This window comes from Fusarium redolens, assembly GCF_020744475.1.
Source record: "Fusarium redolens strain MPI-CAGE-AT-0023 chromosome Unknown BKA55scaffold_1, whole genome shotgun sequence".
In the NCBI taxonomy this organism is placed as follows: Eukaryota; Fungi; Ascomycota; class Sordariomycetes; order Hypocreales; family Nectriaceae; genus Fusarium; species Fusarium redolens.
The window spans coordinates 2414020-2435898 of record NW_025763664.1 but is presented as its reverse complement, the minus strand read 5'-3'; the positions used below and the strand labels follow the sequence as shown (position 1 = coordinate 2435898).

The following is a 21879-nucleotide window of genomic DNA, read 5'->3' as shown; positions in this document are numbered from 1 at the left end:
CTGTCAAAAAGCTGGTCGAGTCGTCTGTCTTCCTGGTGACCATCTGGTGAGAGTGCCGAATCTGTTGTGGCTTTTCATCGCGCGTCCATTTGGTCTACAAGTCAACCTTTTCGTGTTTCGTCTGAAAGCGCTTTGACCGCCACTTCATCTATTCCATCACGCTTCCATTTTCCGTCTTGCGCCAGGCCATCGCCTGGCAGCACTTCTCACTAACCAAGGAGCCGAGCTCATCTGTTTGATCTTCAGTTGCACCATCGCTTGGTTCGCGTTGTTTGTACGACCAGCGCTGCTTCAGAGGGTCGTCTCATATACTGCACACCAACCTCCAATCCCAGCCTTAATTAAATGACAGAACCCGAGGCAGAACTTCAGGCGACTGCCAACCTCTCCCCTGTCTCCCCATCACCTGTTCATTCAGCCACCTCTCTGGCGGTCCCTGTGCTTCAAGAGACCGTTGACACCATCGACGCCATGGTTGCTGCCGACTCCAATGGCTCTATCAACAAGGCCCCTAATCTTGAGCCCATATCAGGGGCCGGTGGTGATGACGATATCGTAGATGACGACAGCCTCAACGACCCTTATGGTGAAGACGACACAGACGTGGCCGCCCAGCAAGTGCCGCAGCCTCAGCTTGAACAAGAACTTCCCGACAGCAATGACGATTACGCAAAGACTTTTGATTCACCAATTGGGCCGGAGGAGGGTGAAGACGGAGTCGTCGAACCACAAGATGTATCATCGCTACCACGAGAATCCAACGAAATTTCTCTTTCATCCGATCATTTGACAAGTCGCACATCTCAAGTCTCCCATGTCCTTCATGAATCATCCTTGTCGGCCCAGCCAGGCCAACCTGCGACATCAACTACTTCCAATGCTTCCTCCGAAGCTCAAGCTGCTGGCGTCGCAAATACCTTCCCGTCGCAGCCATCCAACCAGCAAACGTCGTCTCCAAGCACGGCCAAGCCGGGCGCCAGTAACGCTGCCAGCTCTGCCAGTCCTTCAGCTGATATTCAACGCCTGGTCGCTGATCTCACAGCACCATCCAACCCCAACACACATTTTGCTTCTTCCGCCCTAGGTGAACATTCCCTCGAGTCTACTATTCCGTCTTCAGCCTTCTCATCGTCAGCTTCTCTTCCACCGAGGCCTCCGCTATCACAGGCAGTTCCTCAGACGTATGCCTCGCAGTACCACCCACCTAGCATCAATGCCAGTATTCCCTCGAACCTAGCTGCGCCCCCCACGCCCGGGCAGCCATCCACTTATGTGGCAACTGGCGCGCCTGTTGCAGTCCCTGATGCTCTGGGTGAATTTTCGGTTCCTCTTGGCTCCGGTCTCCAGGCGCCTATTGTCATCACTTCTATGAACGCCCCTCCATACCCGCCTAAACCTGCTCTCTATAATACTGATCAAGCTCAAGATTCCGAATATGAGCGCCAGTGGAATCAATTCTTAGCCGACGAGAACCAGTATATAGCTGAGGCCAAATGGGACCGTTTCCCAGAGGGCTCACGCATTTTTATTGGTACACGATCCGCGTCCGGCGCGTCCAAAAACGGCGCTCACATATTCGCTACAGGTAATCTCTCGAGCGACAAGGTGTCGAAACAGGATGTCTTCGATCTATTCCATCGGTTCGGAAGGATTGCTCAAATCTCACTCAAATCTGCGTACGGCTTCGTCCAGTACCATTCTATCGAGGAAGGACAGCGTGCGATGGAAAATCTGCAAGGTATCGAGATCAAGGGTCGCAGAATTCGTGAGTAGTGCTTGTCGATCTTTCCATACTGTGCCTCTAACAACATCAAGACCTAGAAGTATCGCGTGCTCAGGACAAATCGAAAAAGGACAAGACTCGCAGCCCGGATAGGAACAAAAGCCGCGACAATGGACGCCGGAATGAACGGCACGGTCACCCAAGCCGTGATGAATATCGATCAAGTCGTGGTCAATCTCCTCATCGCAACGACTACGGAAGAGATGAGTCGTATGGTCGAGATCGAGGTTTTTATGACAACAGTAGGGGACGTGGACGATCTCGGTCCCCCGGATACGGTCGCAACGGCAAGGACAACAATTATCGACGAAGAAGTCCGAGCCCTTATGGGCGACCTCGGCATGAGGCTGAGCTTGATCTCCCACGGAGGTATGGTGCTGACGTCCCTGACGTACAGGTCATCCTTCAGCCAGATGTCAATCGCGACTTTGTCAACTGGGTGGAGCAAGCTTTCAAGTCCCAAGGTCTTAGGTCCGAGGTTATGTTCCTGCATCCTAGGATCCCCAAGGACATGGTAGTTCAACGGCAAGCGGCTGAAGGTGTCCATGCTGTCGTTGATCTCGATATTCGAGCGCAAAGCTCAGGCAAGATTCCGGTACAGGCCTTCGATCGCTCCGCTGGCTCCAACAATGTTCGATATGATCAGTACGAAAACCTGGACCCCGCTACTGCAGCCAAGGTTATTCTTCAGGCCAAGGCATCAGGAGGCCCTCCTAACTATGGCCAAACATACCGAGGAAATGGCTATAGTAGTGCTCCTTACGGAGGCCAGCCCCCGTATCAAGCGCCTACGGCCAGCTACCCTGGCCCTCCCCCTCCCGCACAATACGGTCAACAGCAGCCTCCCCCAGTCAACGTCGCTGACATTGCGAACATGATGGGTCAGCTCGACCCTGCGTCACTCCAGCAATTGCTGGCACAAGTTCAAGGGGGTGTCCAAAACCCAGCCTCTGCTCAAGGTGGCACAAATACAGCTGCCGCTGGAGCATCTCAACCTGACATCCAAGCACTGCTTGGAAGTCTGGGTGGGAATCGTGCGGCCCAGCAACCTCAGCAGCAGCAGCACCCTTCAGGCCCATATGGAGCTTCCTACGGACATGGGCCACAGCCACCATCGAGTGGGGATGCAGCGGTTCAAGTTCAGAATATCATGGCACAGCTGGCTAGATACCGGCAGTGAGACTGAACGACAATCTGCGAGCTCTCGATGAAGATGAGACTTTAGTTGTGGCTAACGACACCCTCTTATGATACCAATCAAGGTCACGGTTTCTTTTAGACGTTGGAATTTCTGATTTTTTTTTTGTTCTTATTGTTTATTCATACTTTAGATTTCATGCCGTCTTAACGGCATCCCTACCTACTTAGGGTTAGATAACGGAGCGTGGTGCGTTATTAGTGAAGGTTGGAAGATGGGTGAGGCGTCGGTGGATGAGGCTCTTGATGGCTATTACGACGGTTTAGCAAGGAGAAGAATGCACCTCGCGCAAGCATAGAATATGATAGTATAGCCTATGATGACGGCGGTGCTGTATTGGTGTGCATTCCATGCCGAATTGATTTGGGATGAGGTATTGGCTGGTGTTTTGAACCCAAGATACCCGACGTGGTCTTTAGATATTCATAGTGCTCTCACCATTGGAGCGGCTACATATTCTTTTTTCGAGTTTTCCCTGCGAGATGCCAGGTTCGTGGGAGCATAACTGACCTCTTGAATCAGGGCCAAGTGGTAGAACGTTTTCTTTATAAGGCCTAACCATCTCTACAGTTTACTACACGCCACAATGCTCATGGACTAACGACCGTCGAGACGACCCAGGAGTTGCACAGCGACTACCTCTAGTAAAACGCAACGACTTAAATTAGCCTGTGGAAGTTGCGGGATTTTACAGGGCTTATAACCAAGGTTTTCTGTACTCTATTTGCTAACTAATCTCTCTCAACCAACATACATCAGGCTGGAAAGGAACAGTCATGGCGCTAGTTATACCATTGTCTTTCCGTCTACCATCCAAAACTCTCATTGTGCCACCAAACTTTGCGTCCCTTCATCACCCACGGTGTCACACTCTTGCGTAGCTCTCGGCTCATCTCAACAGGACCGCAGACCAGGATAGCCACACTATCCTGCTGACCCTTCTGGAACGTATCGTCAACGATTTTCTGTAGATCAGGTCTTTTGTTGTTTCGAACTGCAGGACGAGTGCTCTGTTGAGATAAGACGTTCATTTCAACGCCAGCTGCGTTGTCGCTGTCATTGGCGACACTCATGTCTCCCGTGAGGAAGAGCTGCACTTGATCATCGTCCAGAAGAGATTTCCCGGTGGGAGTTGACGCGGCCCAGGTTGCGTCGCCTGCACTTCGAATGGCCCAAACGAGCTGGACGTTTGTGGACGAGTTCTCGGCTAGAATGGCGTGGTAGAGCGGTACAGCAAAGGTTGCTCCCACACCACCCGCCACGATGAGTATACGGTTGGTACCTGAAGTGATAAGATCGTTGAACGACTTTCCTATGGCACCATAAGGGCCCTCAATATTAAGTTCTACCTTCTCAGCCGACCCACCAGCGTTGGCAGTCGAAGATAGATGGTGTAGACGGTTCGTCATGGGGCCATTTCGTGTGCGTGCGACAAATGTCAACTCACCCGTCTCCTGGTTGGTAGATACCACAGTGAAGGGGTTATAAAGAAACTCAAAGACAAGATAGGGGGCAGAAAATTGCCCAATTCCTGGTCGCGAAGCTGCAGGGACATTGAGGTAGATATGCGATCCCGGACGAGCCGTGTACTTTGCAATCTTTGGAGCTGGGAGCTTGGCAGAGACTTTGACGAGACTTGTGCCAGGTATAGCTTCGATGACAGCGGGAGCTGTGATGGTGGTGATCTTTCGTGCGGCAAGGTCAAGAACGAAGACACCGAGAGCCTCCGCGATATAGAACCGCGAGGACGGTGCATGGTAGTAAATCAAGGGCGGAACCGCAAAGGCTCCAAAGAGGTGAACGATGAAGAAGAGTCGGTAAGAAGCTTGGCGAACACGTGTCATTGCTGTACCGTTGAGCACATGGAGAACGATGAAACCAGCAACACCTGCAGATACAACCGGGGCAAAGAAGCGCTTGAACCATATCCCAGACTCTATAAAGAAGATGTTGTATAGGATAGCGTGAAGTATGAGAAGGGAGTAGATAATGCGACCAAGAACGCGATGGTATCGGTTGAGATGTTCGTGAGATGAGCGAAGCAGATATGCGTAGGGGTTGAGCGCTTTGAGAGCGAGGAGATACTGAATAGGCATCTGAGATGTTGCAACAATGCCCACTCGCTTTGTGAGATGAAGATAATCTGTATTGTCAGTAACATGCTCATATGAATCAGAGGTGAAATTAACATTACCTTTTCCTGTACCATGAACGCTTAAGACTAACAACCACACTGTCCAAGCAATACCCAAAACCCATTCATCACGCTGCCCCCAATGGCTTCCCATGGATACGACGTCTTCACCTAGCCACCACTGCACCATGGGTCCTTTCTCCAGAGCTCTAGAGATCCATCGCTGTCGATTCGCTTTGACGCCTGGTGAACCTGGAACTTGATGATACCCGCTGTTACGGCCCTTGCGCACACGATTGATGAGTCGAACGACGAGGAATAATAGCGCTGGCGCGAAGGCAGAAATATGTGCTATATATGCGTAGTAGTCGAGGCTCAGACGGCGTTGATGCTTTTCCTCGTCTGTTAGAGTGAGGAACTCATATGGCCAGCCCATGATGAGTTAAGTTGCCTTTGGCCGGAACTAGAGGGAGAGCTCGTGCGGTTTTTGATGAGGTAAGACAAGGATAGATCAGTCAATTGAATGAAAGGTGGCTACAGTCATGTATCTATTAAGTCCTAGTCAGTGAATATAGCTCAAGAGGACAAGACATGTGAATTCATGATTGACTTGGTTATCAAACTCCAAGGAGGACCGCATGTAAATTGCACCAACCTCATTGGTCAGCAAATGCCGGGTACCTAGATCTACAACCTACCCTGCATGATGGCTACTTCCATAGGAGTTGACTGGATTGATTCAATATGCATCCGATTACAGTATAAGTATCGATAAACAAGAATGAGACTTGAGTTTTCAATTCCACGGAATGATAGACGATCATTATACTCTTATCTTAATATTCATGTCTAAGTAACTTAACCCAAACATTCCTCATGCACACCAGTCCATCCCATCACGTCCTAATCAGGATTCGGCCAGACCAAACTGCAAAGGAAAGCCCAGAAAACCATCATAACACCGGAGCTCCACTAGCAATGCCATTACGTCAAACTCTTCTCTCCATCTATCAAAAACGTTGCTCGCGACTCTGTATTTTCGGTTAGTCTTTGCCTCCGGCAACGTGGGCTCGAACTAAACCGTACAAGGCACATTACAACCCTCCCATATCACAATGACCGTATGTTACTCTTGAAAGAAGACAAAGTTTAGCTCTTCGCATCGTCATGATCAGGCTCGAACTTGGTCTCGCCAAGCATGGGGCCGGGTGACGATGTCATGGCAGTCTGTGTAGCCGGCTGAGGCTGGCTTTGCACTGTTGGGCCTGTCGGCCGGTTTGCCTGCGCTGGCTTCTGAGCAGGCTGATTGCTTGTAGCAGCATGTAGTCTCTGATCTAGCGCCCTGAGAGCAATAGCTCTCCTCCTCTCGGCCTCTGCGCGAGCGCCTCCAGGGGCAGTGCGTTGGATCCGGCTATCGTTTCGAGAGGCGTCTGCTGGTGTGAATGGCGTACACAATCTCATGGCAACCATCACCAGGAAGATCTGATCGGCGATGGCAGCGACGAATGGCTTCACTGGGCCAGGGAAGAACTCGGCAAACGCAAATGTCTCGCTCGCATCACCGCGGAGGGAGGCGTCTTGGGCCGAGTCGAGGTCAGGGAACACAGTCTTGTAGAACCGGAGATAGGTCCAGCTGGTCAGGAATCCAAAAATGGCAAGCCATAGAGCAGCTCTGGTAAGGAGGGGCGTAAGAGACAGAAAGAAAACGGCGCCGATGTAGATGAGAGGGAATCGAGGAACCCGGAGAGATATGACACCGCGGAAGAGGGTTACGGTATGCGCTGGGACGAGTTGGCTGAAAGCGACGAGGAAAGCAATTTGAACGGGAATGGTTCCGGCAATGACAGTCAGGCTATATAATTATGTCAGTTTCTCTCCATATGGTACTATGAACGGAACATGATACGTACGTCCAGTTCTCATTGCGTGTGAGCGTAAAGCAAAGCACCAGAATGCAGAGTGTCAGGAAGTTTGGGACCAGCGACACAATAGCGACAAACTTGGCCAGCTCAGCCGATGACCATGCTCTTTCGAGATATCGCCCTCCGTGGTATAGCGTTACGGCAGCGATACCGAGCGTAAACACATTACTCTCGACAAAAGTTGATGTTATGAACGTCCAGGGATAGATAATAGACAGCTGCGGCACCAGGGTCAAGTAGGGAATGACGATGTTGGCGTTGGCAGTCCATTGCCGATATCTTATGGCAGCGCTGAGGAGGGACTGGCCTAGTAGAGCGATGAGAAGGATGCGTGTAACCGGCGGGATATTTATTCGAGGCGGCATCGTGATTTGATTATGTAGGTTTCAGGTCCGGATCGGCTCTTATTCCAAACTCGTTGAGGCTACCACAGGTTGGAGACGTTGGACGTTGGCGCGATATATCGGCAGTATTAGCTCGTGGTTCGTCAAACAATCCGATAATTGGTAGTAATTCTTTTTGCGCTGTAGCTATTGTCGTACTCGAGAACTTTTGTTGTCGACGCTGGCCTTTACAAGGTCTTTATTCTCTTAATTCCCCTTTGATGCCACGAGATTGAACTGTCCTCTCTAACTTATCCCTGCCGTTGCCAGCCTCATCACTTTAGGGGACCACAGCCTCTTGTGGCGCACAGCTCAGTGAGTAGCCTAAGGCAGCCACAACTTGGAATCCCTCCATGCAATTTGAATCCCTGCATATGAGCGCCTGATCAGTCAATTTTTGATGAGGCCTCTTTCTCCTCATTTACGTAGGACCCGAGAGTTTTGAGCGATACTTGAACTATTTTGGGGATCAACAGTTCAAATACTATTGCTCTACATATATTGACTTCCTTAGAGAAACTCAATCAATGGGACTCGACGCGCTTTGGGATCTTCACTACTAACCTCAAGGTTTGAAGATCTGACTGTGGAGACAATCATGATGCGGCTATGTTCAAGACATTGCTGCCCCAAATCTACTGTATATGAAACAGTTCTATCGCTTCACCGGGTTATGCAAGTCCCAGACCGAATCCCATCCTCTACAACAAGTTATCAATCTCTCTCTGTTAAGACAAGCTAAACATATTGACAATTAGCTGAGATACGTTGATTTGAGACACTTGGTCAGCAAGGAAGACCATTAGGATTGACGTCCTTGATCCACTAGTGCCCACACCTTTTAGCGATAGAGCCACGGTTAGAGTTTGAGATTGAGATTTTGCTGAAAACTTCATTTGTTTCACCTCTTAGCGTTGCATATTCAAGGCCATGCTGAACTCAATAACCCTTGCCTCCGGGAATATCTCCCAATGCTTAGATGCATGGTCATCGAACTCAAATATCACTGAATTTGTGTCCTGTATCAATCAGAGTTCAATGGGGAGATGGAGATACTAAACTCGGTCAAGGTTCGGGGGCCTCGGCAAAGAACAAGATGACGGGTGCCATTCAGCGCGACTAATTCCCCCAACTCATATCTGATTGGTCAAGAACGTTTAAATTGTCGATGCTGTTCCCCTGTGCCTCTCGAACATCCATCAAATGGAGTCAGTGGGGCCCTCCCGACTCTGGAATGTCGTGCAGGGCAAAGCAGAGACAGCCACATCTTTCATCTTGCTATGGTCTTGTTTCGTTGCCAAGGTGAGGACATTCGAGTCGAATGCCATTCTCAATTTTCAACATACCAACAAAGATGACAGGGTCCAAAGTTGAGAGCTCCATGGTTGATAGGCAGCCGGAGATTTGTGATACATCAACGGCTCAGGCTATGTTGCGTTGGTGGAGGGTCCAAGTACCGACGGGAGATGCACAAGGTCAAGAACCTCGGGAATGTCACGGGAGGCTTGCGACAGGATGAATCACGTGATAAGAAGCCATTGAAATGGTTGACGTGTTTAGATTTAATGAGATCTTCTGGAATAGAGGGTTGTATGAATATAGGTGGTGGTGATGCTCCTGTCCTGGGCGAGTGATGAGCTCAACCACAGAAATCATCATCAAGTCTGTGCATTGACATGATAAAAACAGAAGAGGGAGAAAGGAAAAGCACGGGACCCTGTCGAAGTCAAAAGGTGCGGGTACCCGCCAAGTTCGGAGGTTTGTTGTGAGCTACTGTGCATGTGTGGGTGGAAGCAAGGCGTGCATTCGTGGGTGCTTTTGAGGCAGTGAGTTGGGGCTGTTATGCTGTACATCCAAGAGATCACAGCTTGGTGTCCTGGAGTGACGATGATGAGGTTGTTCAAGTCGCGTCGCCTTCGCGAAACAGTTGAAACCACCATCCTTTAAAAAACGATTGCTTAGCTGGTGGTTCAAAGACCCGGGCATGGGCAGCCGCTGGCCCCGGTTGGCATGGTGGGCTGGCTGCTTGGCGGCCCCTTTGAACGAGCTAGAGTATTGCCACGTAATGACGAGAGTTCAGACAGGGCTGTGAGCGAGCGAGAGCACCATTTTCGATAGACGGGATGGGCCAAACATTCTACTGTGTTTCTCTGTGCGCAGTCGCTGACAACAGTCTTGTTTCTGTTACAGGAGATGTTGCGAGGATTTTGAGCAGTTGCACAGCGTATGACTGCAGTTTGGAGATGACGCCGGCAACCTGGTAAGCAAGCAATGGAACCAAGCCAAGTCGTGAACATGCCCTGCAGCCTGTAGCCCTGCTTGTCCTTGCGACAGTTGATCAGTGAGTCTGTGAGTGAGTGCGTTTATCTTTCTCTCTGCCTGGCTGGCGGCTATCGGTGAGCGTAGCGAGTTGTGCATATCATGTCACGCAGAGACAGTTGGATGGATGGATGCTCAGAATGGACTGGATGACATTGGGTGTGGCATCCTTGCAGCTTGTCCGTGGTGGCATCTGCCCGTCCGGAGCTGTGGGAGCCAGGCGTGCGGCGTGCAAGGCATGCCGGGGCGGTGTTTTTGGTGGGCCTGTTGGTTGTGGGCTTGTCTTGAACCATCCATTCGCCTCCCCAGACTGGCGACTGGTTCGACGGAAGGTTGAGTTGAGTTGAGTTGAGTTGAGTTGAGGTGGTGGAGGTGGTGGCGGATCTCGCTGAGGGGTTTTGCTTCATTTCTTCATCGTTCTTCCCAGGTAGAGATTTGCAACAAGCTGCCTCTACTCCGTACCGAATCGTGACATCGCACGCCCAGAGACAATGAGGCCAAATTGGACTCGGATTCTCTAGCCCATTGTGACATTACGACCTCGAATTGGAGTGAGTACCGCAGGGGTGAAAGGGATGGGCGGGGGACAGAAACACACATGTTCAAGTAGAGGTACATTGATCAAGTCGAGTCTTGAAGCCTTGAACCTGACCCTACCCCTGTCGTGGCCGATCTGCATCCGTCCGTCTCAGATTTTTGGGAGGAGAGGCGAAATGCATCAGCCCAAGCCCTGAAGCATGGCATGGCATTTAACGCGGGCTAGCCGTGACTAAGGCAGCCGACGTCATATGATTGGGCAAGGATTTAAGAAGCCTCATGCACAAACTGGGGGGGAATCATTGACGGAACACCATCACACTCGCAGCGGCAGGGGCGTAATCTAATTGATGACGAGCGATAACAAAGCTGCTTGCTGACTTTTTTTTTTTTGCTGATATATTCATAGGGAAAAAGGCAGCAAATGAACGAAGGGGAAGAGACGAAGCGATCTTTTCCTGGCCATGACCTGTTGGGTGCCCCTCGTTCTCGAGTGTCATCATCCAACAAGGGGCATGATCTTCGAAACCTTGCCATTCTGTTGAAGATGAACCTAACGATGATGGAATTACCAACACACTGAACAGACCGGGCCAGGGATATCTACCGTTGTCTTCAATGTGGCACGGTCATGGCTCGAGGCAGGGGGTGCGTGCTGTTATTTCAGTCATCAATCATCTTGGAGGTTACATTTCACCATCAATATCCGCCATGGCCCAAACGGGTTCAAGGACCTTCAAATGCTCTCAGCAAACCCCTGCTTGTCCGGGCATTCAAGGTCCACAATCCGCAGGTCCACAACCCCTGCTCAGTGAATCGATTGGTTGCCACTCCACCATCTTCAAAGTACCGATACTTTTAGCAGCGCGCCAGGCATGGGTGTCACTGTTTTTCTCCTCTAAAAAGAGAACGACTTTGTTGGAGAGTCCAGTTCTGTCTGTTTTTCCATCCTTCGACCTGGCGTTCGCTAGCGCCTGTTCCATTTCAAGCCCGCCGTTCAGTGGGTTAGCTCCCTTGCACCCAAAAGCATCTCGGTAATACCTGAGTATGTACCACTGCAACGTTTATGTGCTTTTCGGCCGTCATCCCACTATTTGACGAGAGCAGATGCCACGAGCAGTCTTATCCGATCACGCTGTTTACCGTTGCTCAGCTTATCAGCCTCCCTGGTCTGTATCACTGGAAAGTCTTTGGGCTATTCGTGGATCGAACGAATTGGATGGTTCTGTACCTGCAAACTCCCCCCAGTCAGCCCGGTGCCTAGCTCCCCGTAAAGGCCCCGTAGCTCCAGCGCCAGCAATGTCGCTTTATTCTTGGCGTTTTAAGGGTACCTCGACAAGGTATCCGTACCCTTCCAGTCCATCCAATGCATCAAAGAATCCTTGCAGCACCCCAACTAATTCGGGCTAGCAGAAACGGGGAGAGAGCTACAGGCAGAACGACCTGATCCTGTGCTAGCTTGGTTGTGCCTGTAGGGACCTTGCACAAGAGCAGAAGCATTGATTGAATCTCGGGCTGGGCTGGGACGGGAGTGACCTAAGGCACAGCACAGTACAGGGGCGGTAGAGGTAGAGGAGGGAGGTACGTACCCACTCATCACCGCTCCGACTGGAACCTTGAATTTCATCTTTCTTTTGCATCTTCACTTACCTTTCCTCGGACAAACCCCATAAACAACATCGAATAATCCAGCTTCTCCCTCGGAAATAGGTTGGCTTCCCGGGAGCCTGCTGACTGCTGTCTTAAATTACGCTTCATATCGTCAACTGCGACCTTTCAGCGACTCTGCGCCTTTTGCGGCGCTCTCTGGACTCTGGACCATGGTCGCTAAGGAATTCCTCGACTCGGATAGAGTCAACTTTCTTGTTTGGAGGTTCGTCACTACTTCGCGTCCTCGACTCGCAATCGTCGCGCCAGTCACCTTCTCGCCATCACCTTTCTTGCTCCTCTGGACCTTTTTGCTAACCATGAATTTCTGCTCGCCTACAGATTTCTTCTTGAAGGCAGTATGTATTATCTCTGCGTGCTCACAGCGCCACAGCTAATCTAACCACACTCGCCCACAGATTATCGAGAAACTGCTGCCAAATTTCAAAAGGAGTGGCACGTCAAGCAACCTCACAGGGAATTCGCCTTTGCGCGCCATGTCAAGAGCCATGCATTGGTTTCAGTGATTAATCGCGGCCTTGTTTACCACGCGCTTGAGCGGGAGCATTTACGAAAACTGGTAAGTAATTTTTTGGGAGTCATTGCAATCTACGAGAGTTTCGGCGCTGCGCCTGTTCCCCCCACCCATTAAGGCCAGGTGGGCTGTACTTATGGCAAGGCCAAATCTCCAAAACGGTCCGAGACTGACAGAATTCACCATATGCAGCTGCCTCAGGATGCCGCAGCGGAAGCAGCCGACTCGCTACAGATGGGCATTTTTGGACCTCTAGACGCGCATCCGCAAGGAAGAATTGAGGCAGACGAAGAGGAAGACGCGGAAGGAGAGGAAATTATCGAAGAGGAGGTTTCAAGAAAACGAGCCCCTCAGCAATTATCGAATGTGTCACCAGCAAAACGACAACGGTTAAGTAATGGCTTGGAGAATGGCGCCGATGTACTGGCTGCAGTAACGGTGCCAGCATCAGCACCAACGACAACAGCAGCAACAGGAACAGAGACCACCACAACAGCACCGGCACCAGTAACGACACCTATGGAAATTGACAACCAGCCCGATAACCATGCATATCCTTCGCCTCTCGAGGGTGAGCAGGCACCAGAGCCAATGGTGCGGACTGACGGCCCTGAACAGGGTACCCAGGTAGACAAGGTCGAGGAGCTGGCTCCAGAGACGACCTTTATCCGTTTGGTATACGACGGCCAGAATCAGATTCAAGGAGACCGAGGCGCTACGCCATCACCTTCCTCGCCTTCTGGGCAAGATAATGCTCCCATCCTTCTGCGATGCGAGTGGAACCCAAGAGATCCGTCCATCCTCGCGGCTGGTGGCACCGATGCGCTAGCCCGTGTTTGGACGGTCCCTCGCGCGGGCCCCATCGAACCGGGCCAAGATCACGTGTCACTCCAAGGCCACTCCCTTATCGATCGTGATGTGCCCCGCGATACCATAACGACGGCCATGTCGTGGACCAGCGATGGCGCTGCAATCGCAGTAGCCACGGACTCGAGGAACCATGCCTCGATCAATGTGTGGTCCGCTGAGGGCGCACATTTGCAGTCAATGGAATTATCAGAGCCTCCAGTTATCAAGATGTTATGGAACCCTAACAATACAGCTCTACTAGCCATTTCCCCAGACAAGGGTGGTACTCTTATTACCGTTCACTACCCGCCCGCTGGAAACTCTCTGTCATATGTCCTCCCGGACCACAATATTGATGCTACCCCTTTCGATGCCGCGTGGACTGGAGAAGCAGAATTCTTGCTATGTGGTGGCGACCTAATGATATGTCTCCAATGTACAGAGACAACGATAGTGCAGGCCAGAAAATTTGAGACCAAGGACGATGATCTATTTTCCCAGGTTCTTTTTGACGGACGTTCGCGACTGGCCGCTACGTCCAGCGACAAGGGCACACTTGACGTAAGAATTTACACCAGATTAACATATCGGACAAAGATGCTGACTGATGTAGCTGTGGGATGAGAGTGGTCAAAGAAGGTCTATCTCTGCGCACCAAGGTACCATTACTGCGATGCAATGGCAACCTCTGCCCGAAAACCAACCTGGACCTGATGACGAGCGTTTGATTGCGACTGGAGGAGACGATTGTGCGATTCTTATTTGGAATGCTCGAATGCCCGAAAGCAAGCCTAAGTGCTTCTTGACCATGGATTCACCAATTATGAGGCTCGCTTTCACGCCAGATGGTGCATTTATCGCGGGCGCGACGTCAACTCAGATCTTGATTTGGAAAGTTGGAAGTTACGCTGTGCCGCGAGCAAGCTGGAGTCGACCGGTGCATCCTGGCTGGCTCAGTCCCAAGGCTAGTGCCGAGACGGACGAAGAAGATGAGCACTGCTTGTGCTGGGATGCCGATGGCCACAAATTGGCCTATGGCTCCAATAGCAGGGTGAGTCGGGGGACGATACTATATGCTTAGTTTCACTTTGCTAACCTTTGAAAAGCTTGCTATCATCAACTTCCGAAGATGACGACTACACCAAAAAGGATAACGTTTGCAGCATTAATAGGATCTAGATGTGCGAGGAGGCAGTATGGAAGCCCTCACGCGAAAGCGCTACAAGAAAATGCGGCTTGTTCAGGCACGGCTTAGGAATACAGTTAAATGGACTGTGATGCGAAATGGGCATGATTGGAAGCCCTTAATGTCTATTCTCGCTTGGACATGGTTGAAGCAACCATTTGTACGAAACTGCGAACTCGCGAAAGCTCTTTCTTGTATAACACGACGACGAACTATGGCCAGCTGGCCACGAGGGTGAAAACTGAACTCTCTGATTGGCACATATACAATACTATCTGGGCACCTCTCTACGCACGAACTCTTTGTTGAATGAAGGAACATGGATAGAGGTTATAGGAGTACAAACGACATTGCTTTTATCGCATTACCTTTGTTTTCCTTATTTTTTTTTTTTGTTGGATCCGGGGGTTCTGAGGGCGGGCTGGTTTACCATGGGAGGTGAAGGCATACGAAGGGCAAGCAAAGTACTGGGGATGCGGTTCTGATCTGAGATCTGGGTTCTTGGGAAGCATCATGCCCACTCTCCACGGTGTTATTGTTTTGGGGGGGCTTCTGGGTTGTTTGTACGATTATATACCATCTGGGGTGATGAAACGGCGCAGAAAAACACAGAGGCTTGTTTTTACATATAAGGAGTTGAGGTTGGTTCTAGCCAAACCGACGATGTCAGTAAAGCAACAGTTTCAAAGAAAATAACTAACATTATGACGTATCGCCAACGGCACAAAGTGAAGGGGGACTCGAATGGGGAGAGGCGCAGTAACATATTAGGTCAACAAGGTGACCTACATAACTTGCAGTTTGTTGGTTCGTTCCCGAGATAAAAGTAATGGTGTATAGAAAGACGGAAGAGATGCACTCGGTGCTTGACAGTGATAGGGTATATATACGAGGGGCCACAGCGTCGGGACACATTCGAGTTTCGAGACCTTGCCATATCAAAGCCAGTCGGATCTGAAGAAGTGTAGAATTCTCAGCTGTAGAGTTGTTGAGGCTCAGCATGACAGGGAATCTCACCTGTAGTCGTCTATACCAGGTAGCCGAGGATTTCATGGCCCCCTCTCCCGTCTTTTCTGGCGTAGTCATTTGTGACAGAAGGTCGTGATTGGAGGTTGAATTGCAGACTGAGACACCACGCACTGTTTGCCTTGCATGTCTCAGCCTCAGCTGCAGATCAAAAAGTATATAATGCATTATCATGGATGTGAGAGAACAGGTCATTGTGTGTTGCTTTTTTTTGAGGCGGTTGACTTTGTTATTTGGCAATTGTTGCGTTATCTTGACAGAACTGTGAAGGATTATGGAAAGCATATAGAATAAATGAGCGTATATATGTCGTAATGACTCTCTCTATCATGTGAGATGGTCTCTCTCATGGTAGACCACACACGGCACACTCACTGTAAGTTAGTGCCTCTATCGTCGGTGGACGGTCTAGCCCCAAAATATTCCGCCCCCACAAAGTTTGGTTTCGTTTCGTTCGCCCGCCCGATTTTCCATTTCCCTTCGAGGCCATGTGCATTTGCATGTTCCCTGCATTAGCTCTGTATTTCTCTTTTGTTTCCTCTCTCTTTTTACTTTCGAGGTTTATGTAAGTGACGTGAGCCCCGCTTCCATTGGAGAGGTTGGCCGTTTTTCAAGGTCAGGCCCTGTCTCGCTTGTTGTCACTGGGAGTTTATTAGTTGAGCTGTATTGGATGTGAATGGATGTGAATGACTCGGGAAGTGTAATCAATCACTTTTTGTTTCTGCGTTCTTCTTATTATATATAAGGAGAAGCCATTTTATCGCCTCTGAATCACCTTTAGCTTCAACCCTCAAACATCTTCAGCATTATTCTCAAAGAAGCAAACAACCTACTACCACCAACCACCGAAACCATTCATAACAATGTCTTCATCAACACAACACCACCAATCAAGTCGCTCGTCAGAATGGACGGAAGAAATGCGCGATAAACAAGCTCGCGGAAAGAATCCATACAGCGAGGAAAGCGACGTGAGCGATGCCGAACCAAGGCGCCTTGGACCGCGGTATCGTTCTCCCGCTTCACTGTCTTTTGGCACCGAAACTGATTCCTACAGCCAAATTTATGAAACACACATGGAGAGGGAACGAAGAGGAGAAGCTATGTACATTCTGGATAACCCTGCGGCTCTCATGGCACATGCGCAAGCCAGCGGCGACGTATGTATCCTCTTGTATGAATATGAAAATGGTGACCATGCTAAACCATCACGTACAGAGTATCGCTGGTCAACGCCTCCGATTTATGCGCCAATTATGTGGTTTCGACGATAAGCACGACGATACCAGTACGTCGACCTCCTCGGCGAGGAGTAGGCAGAGTCGCCGGGTTAGTGATAGAATCACTCGATAGTACAGAGTTCTCGTCATGGGAAGGAAGAAGACTGCACTTGGTGAAATAGGGATCTTTTAGCGAACCATCACAGTCCCTTTATAATGAATCACGACTTTCAAGTAATGGAATCAGATGAAATGATATTGTTTCTGCTTGTTCAGTGCAGCTGTAACAAATGTTACTCTTGGTAATCCCATTTCGGTGTAAGGTTCTGGTCCAGTAGATGAAACCAAATAAATACTGGCATTTTGCCTCTTCTAATTGTCGTTGTGGTCTCGTGCTAATATCTAATATAGACATGTATGCGTGTATCGCTGTGTATGTGTAAGTGTCTGTTCCTTATGCGTTTGTCCACCAACTACATAGGTACTTCTCCAAGTCCGCCGTCTTATATGTCCTGGTTCGCTAATCAACAAGTTGAAAACAATGTCAAGATGCACGTGCGGAAGTCCAAATCCATTCGGTACAAAACAAAAAAAAAAGACTACAAGAAAGAAATACAATGTTCAAACCAATGTGCCCAGAAAGAAAACGCCGGCAAATGCTGTATCGGACAGGTAAAATCCGCCCCTCTGCACCCAAAAAAAAAAAAAAAAAAAAAAAGTCTAAGCATATCTCATACTGCGCGTCCTCTGTTGCTGCCAGCCATTGTTGTTATCAATTGGGGCGTACGTGTAGGGTCCTTGTTGGTTCGGAACGGGACCTCGAGGATATCCTGGCCACGCGCCCATGGCTGGTTGTTTAGCTGCCCTGCGGCGAGATATGCGTCGTTTAATACAGCTGAAGCAGCAGCAAGAGATGGACAAGAGGAGGAGTGCAGCAAGAACGCACCCCACGGGAATGGCAATATTCTTGTTGTTCTTGAACCAGTTCTCAATCTCCTTCCACGTCGAAGCGCCCTCGCAGCTACCATTCTGACATCGACCACCGCCGCCGCAAGGTGTACCATCGAGGAAGTTTTGGTTTCGTTGCGTGCAGAAGCCATCGCCCGATGCCTGGCAAGACAAAAGACAGCTGTTGGTGCAAGCCTTTACACTGGAGGATGTCGTGTTTTGATAGTTTGCTCGGCACTGCTCATCTCGCGATGTACACTGACCTGATGCGCACTGGAGACTATCACCACAGTCTGTACCATCGTCGCTGTGTTTGTCCTTGGGGCATGTTGCGCTGTTTCCTGTGCACTTCTCCTCGGGATCACAAGGGCCTGTGCTTGAGCGGCAGACAGTTCCTGAAGATGCGAACTTGCATTTATCCGTACAGCACTCTTCGTTCGAGTTATCGCATTCAGCTTGACCCTTGAATTTGCATGTCTTTGCATCACAGCAGGGGTTGTCGCCACAGCTGTCCTCACCACCGCAGTCGCAATCTTCGCCTTCTTCGACAATTCCGTTACCGCACTGTTGACCCGAGATGGTCTTGACATTTCTGTTATCGGTGAGGCATTCCGTATTGACATTACGTCTGAACCCTGAACAGATGTTTCCAATGGTGCAGGGGGAGAATTCACTAATTCCCTCCCTTGAAGATGGGTTCATGATGTAGTCACCCTGAGCATCACACGAACTCTTACTCAATGGGCAGCACGACTGCGCATCCGACGAGACTGGACACGTCTGGGAAGTGCAGTCATGGACGGCACCAAAAGTATGCCCTGTCTCGTGAGCAAATACCTGCCACTCTGCCGAAGTCTTGACAACAACATTGGCTCCAGCAACTGTCTCGTTACGACCTCCGGTGTTGGAGTTAGCTGAGGCACCAGGGCGGCAGAGCTGACCCAGCCATGCAAGACCAACAGCAGAGTCGGTGTTGCAAGTGCTCAGAAGAGTCCAGTAGGCGTTGCTGTCCTCATTCTGACCGCGCCAGGCAGAAAACAAGTTCAGGCGATCAGACAAGTCCACGCTATTGGAGCACTTTTGGTTCCAAGGGGCTGTATCCGATGGGCTTCCTGGACATGATCCGTCACTGATAGTGAGGTTCTGGATACCCAGCGTAATGTTAAAGCTTTTTTCGTAGACTTCGGAAGCATCATTGACCATCCTTATGACATTCTTCCTCAAAGCTTCAGTAGAGTTAAATGTGGAAGTGTATCCACAGTCGGTTGCAATTCCTAGAAGGGCGACCCTTCGGCTGGTCGGGCAGCCGTTCACAGAACCAATTGTAGACTCAAGATCAACACTCGAACCGTCGTTCCCTGTGCCTGTGTCGATAGATTGGCGACCGAAAAGGGATTTAGTGTTTGCTGCACCAAATGTGTCAAAGTCTTGGAGCTCATGAAACTTGCTGTTGAAACCCAATGTGTCAGAGTCACAGAGTGCAGCCGAAGCCCCACGCCTCTTGAGCTCAGTAGGGTTAAAAGACATGATATCTGAGTCCCGCCAGACAACCATGACATCGTCCCGAGCCTCTGATGCTGACAAAATGGGGTCGTCTTCATGTCGAACTTGCTGGTAGTTGGTGCCGGTATGGATATGGTGATGGTTGCCGTCGATCCGCAGAGTGCCCTCAAAAACAGGTTCCTTTCCATCGTGATGCATTGTTATTCTTGCCCAGCCGGCATTTGTCCAACCTTCCCGTCCGACTCGCTGAATAAACACATGTCCCTTGAATACCTTTTCGTCCTCTCGGTTTACTGTCTCGACAGATCGCACGGCACCGTCGGCGCCAATGTGAGTGATGGCGAAGTTCTCGTGTAGAATGTCGTGGTTCGGTTCGAGCTTGAGGCGAATCTTCTGCTGTCCATTGTGTAGTGAGAATAGGAGATCAAAGTGCGAGTCGGCGCGTATACGGTGTGACGGTGTGTTGATTACAGGCTCGTCAATGAACGATATGTAGTTAACGGCGTTGCGCTTAACTGAGCTCGCTATTTTCGAGGATATTAGAAGACCGCACAGGAGCATGAGGTGAATCTCGAGTGTCTAACATACCTAGTGAGGTTTCAAAGAACAGAGCCACACCCGTAATAGCGGTCGCAATCGACCGTAATGATACCATGGTGTTTGTCGGACCTCGAACGGTCCTGGAAGAGACACGGCGACGCGCCGATTAAGAGCGATATCACTGCAAGGCCATACAGTAATACAGAAGAAACAGTCGAGTTGAGGAGAACGGAGGTTGTAAGATGAGAAGTAATCAAGGTGAGACGAAGATCATCAGACGGAGCGGCCGAAATAGAGTCGGAAGTATTACGGGAACTTATTTGGAACGTCAAAGGAGAATGTGGAGAAAGAAGTCAGGGTCCAAGTATCTCGAGGTAGAACAAAGAGGATAGATACACAATGAGAAGGAGGAGTTGAGAAGGAGGAGTAGAGGAGGAGAAGAAGAAGAAGAAGAAGAAGATTTCGAAACAACTAATCGTGTAGCATGATCAGCATGAGATCTGAATAATACAGTACATGGAACTAAGGTACGGATGGATATTTCAGGTCACTCCAGTTCAACTGTAGGGAGTTGGAAAGGCAAAACAGAGTGTGGCGGAGGGTGCTTAGAGCCTGTTAGCTGTTAGGTTAGGTTAGATCCTTCTAACGCCGTTGGCTTTTACCTTATGCCAAGGGTTCCAAGGTTCCCGAGGGCTGGGGTGTGGATGCTGGAGGGACAACCAAGTCTCTTGGCCAGCGAATCACGAGTCAAAGGCCGCGCGGTTCTCTTACTGCATAGCCTCCCTAACAACAAGCGTCATGCTTGTCAGCCATTACTAGCAACTGTCAGTCAACTTTACCATGAATCTCAGAGTTATTATGAAACTCAATGTCAACGGATGTTGACAGATCCATGTCCGAGGCTTGGCAAGACATATCGATAACCCTTGTATTAACATACAGACCAACATAAAGATTGACTCCGATTGATAGTGTCCAGTCCATCTGATTACAGGCGGCCTCCCAAAGCCTCACCGGCACATCCGACCGAGGTCAATATGTTTCGCCCTCGTATCTTTTCATCCAACCATTTACAATCCTGGACTAGACTGCTTCTTCCCCGCTGCTAGTCATTTAAATCATCAAGTTTCTTGGCATTGACGAGTTGATATTCATCGGACATAAAAGGTGTTGATGACAGACTTTATCACCCAGATAAACGATAGACTCTACTGCCACGTTGTTGCTCCTTTACCGGGCTGTCCCAAGATTTCCTATCAAACGCCGTGGCTGAAAAGGCTTGTTTTACAACGATGTCACGATGTCATCGGAAATTCAATTTAAATCACTGCTCTTTAAATACCTTGTATACGAGCCAAAGAATAAAGTCGGCCCCTCAACTTTACGCAGCCTCCAGTAAGCGGGAAATAAAAATCACTCTTAACTATCCCACTCTTGCAACTCAAAACAGACACAGAGACCAACAGCCCCCAAAAACGATGACGACTTCACCGTCCTTGGCAGCGCAGTGGAACCGTCTTTTGACGCTTTTGACTCGTTGAGCTGGTTGATATCTCTGCAACTGTGAAAATCGTTCAAGTCTCCTCTCGATCTAGACCTCCCGTAGCCCCGCGCGACGACCTAGAAATACTGAAGCTTAATCTTGAACGTCGTTAAAAATCATCGTGACCGCTTCCTCTTTCGCATCATCCCACTTGATATCCCACTCCAAAGCGGGCTTGTATCCACGCGTCCTCTGAAAGCCGGCGTAATGCGCTGTTTTTCCCAAATCTCCTCCAAGTCAAACTCAACAAGAGGAAACATTCAGCCATTCCCAGAAATATTCGTGCAGAACCTTGTTTTGATATCAACCACTTGTTGTGGTTGCAATTGGGTTCTTTGACACCACTACCCTGCACCACGGACGTCATTGATGTCTTAACAAATGTTTCATTATTTGACTTTCATTTTGTCTTGCCAACTTGAAAGAAATATGTGTACGAAAAATCAGGCCGCAATGCTCATAAATCAACCTCATAAATGGTACGTAAGCCATCAAAATCCTCTTCCAGGTAGTGGCTGAATCCCAATATCAACCCCAAACACCGAACGGAAATGTCATTCCAGGCCGCTTCCATCGTCAGCAAATATTCCTTTCCCGTTTGCCTTG

At 49.7% G+C, this 21879-nt stretch overlaps 6 protein-coding genes across 6 annotated transcripts; 3 read left to right on the top strand and 3 right to left on the bottom strand.

Moving 5' to 3' along the window:
• Positions 1 to 471: 471 nt before the first annotated feature.
• On the top strand, positions 472 to 2963 carry BKA55DRAFT_496442 (uncharacterized protein; the record flags this gene model as incomplete). The annotated part of the gene is made up of 2 exons (XM_046186370.1): positions 472 to 1765; positions 1816 to 2963. The coding sequence occupies 2 exons, from the start codon at positions 472 to 474 to the stop codon at positions 2961 to 2963; spliced, it is 2442 nt and encodes an 813-aa protein (XP_046056518.1).
• An 824-nt stretch (positions 2964 to 3787) lies between these two features.
• On the bottom strand, positions 3788 to 5551 carry BKA55DRAFT_682830 (uncharacterized protein; the record flags this gene model as incomplete). Its single annotated transcript, XM_046198408.1, has 2 exons — positions 3788 to 5124; positions 5176 to 5551. The coding sequence occupies 2 exons, from the start codon at positions 5549 to 5551 to the stop codon at positions 3788 to 3790; spliced, it is 1713 nt and encodes a 570-aa protein (XP_046056517.1).
• Positions 5552 to 6264: 713 nt separating this feature from the next.
• Positions 6265 to 7402, bottom strand: BKA55DRAFT_682829 (eukaryotic integral membrane protein-domain-containing protein; the record flags this gene model as incomplete). Its single annotated transcript, XM_046198407.1, has 2 exons — positions 6265 to 6967; positions 7026 to 7402. The coding sequence occupies 2 exons, from the start codon at positions 7400 to 7402 to the stop codon at positions 6265 to 6267; spliced, it is 1080 nt and encodes a 359-aa protein (XP_046056516.1).
• Positions 7403 to 11687: 4285 nt separating this feature from the next.
• On the top strand, positions 11688 to 14435 carry BKA55DRAFT_549515 (WD40-repeat-containing domain protein). The gene is made up of 5 exons (XM_046191222.1): positions 11688 to 12149; positions 12266 to 12282; positions 12343 to 12503; positions 12651 to 13868; positions 13921 to 14435. Exons 1-5 carry the CDS (start codon positions 12097 to 12099, stop codon positions 14386 to 14388), a joined length of 1917 nt encoding a protein of 638 aa, XP_046056515.1. The 5' UTR covers positions 11688 to 12096; the 3' UTR covers positions 14389 to 14435.
• Positions 14436 to 16382: 1947 nt separating this feature from the next.
• Positions 16383 to 17061, top strand: BKA55DRAFT_532383 (uncharacterized protein; the record flags this gene model as incomplete). Its single annotated transcript, XM_046189330.1, has 3 exons — positions 16383 to 16679; positions 16738 to 16807; positions 17021 to 17061. 3 exons carry the CDS (start codon positions 16383 to 16385, stop codon positions 17059 to 17061), a joined length of 408 nt encoding a protein of 135 aa, XP_046056514.1.
• Positions 17062 to 17436: 375 nt separating this feature from the next.
• Positions 17437 to 20246, bottom strand: BKA55DRAFT_549508 (Metallo-peptidase family M12-domain-containing protein). The gene is made up of 2 exons (XM_046191221.1): positions 19779 to 20246; positions 17437 to 19714 (listed from the first exon to the last, which is right to left on the bottom strand). Exons 1-2 carry the CDS (start codon positions 19843 to 19845, stop codon positions 17460 to 17462), a joined length of 2322 nt encoding a protein of 773 aa, XP_046056513.1. The 5' UTR covers positions 19846 to 20246; the 3' UTR covers positions 17437 to 17459.
• Positions 20247 to 21879: the final 1633 nt, after the last annotated feature.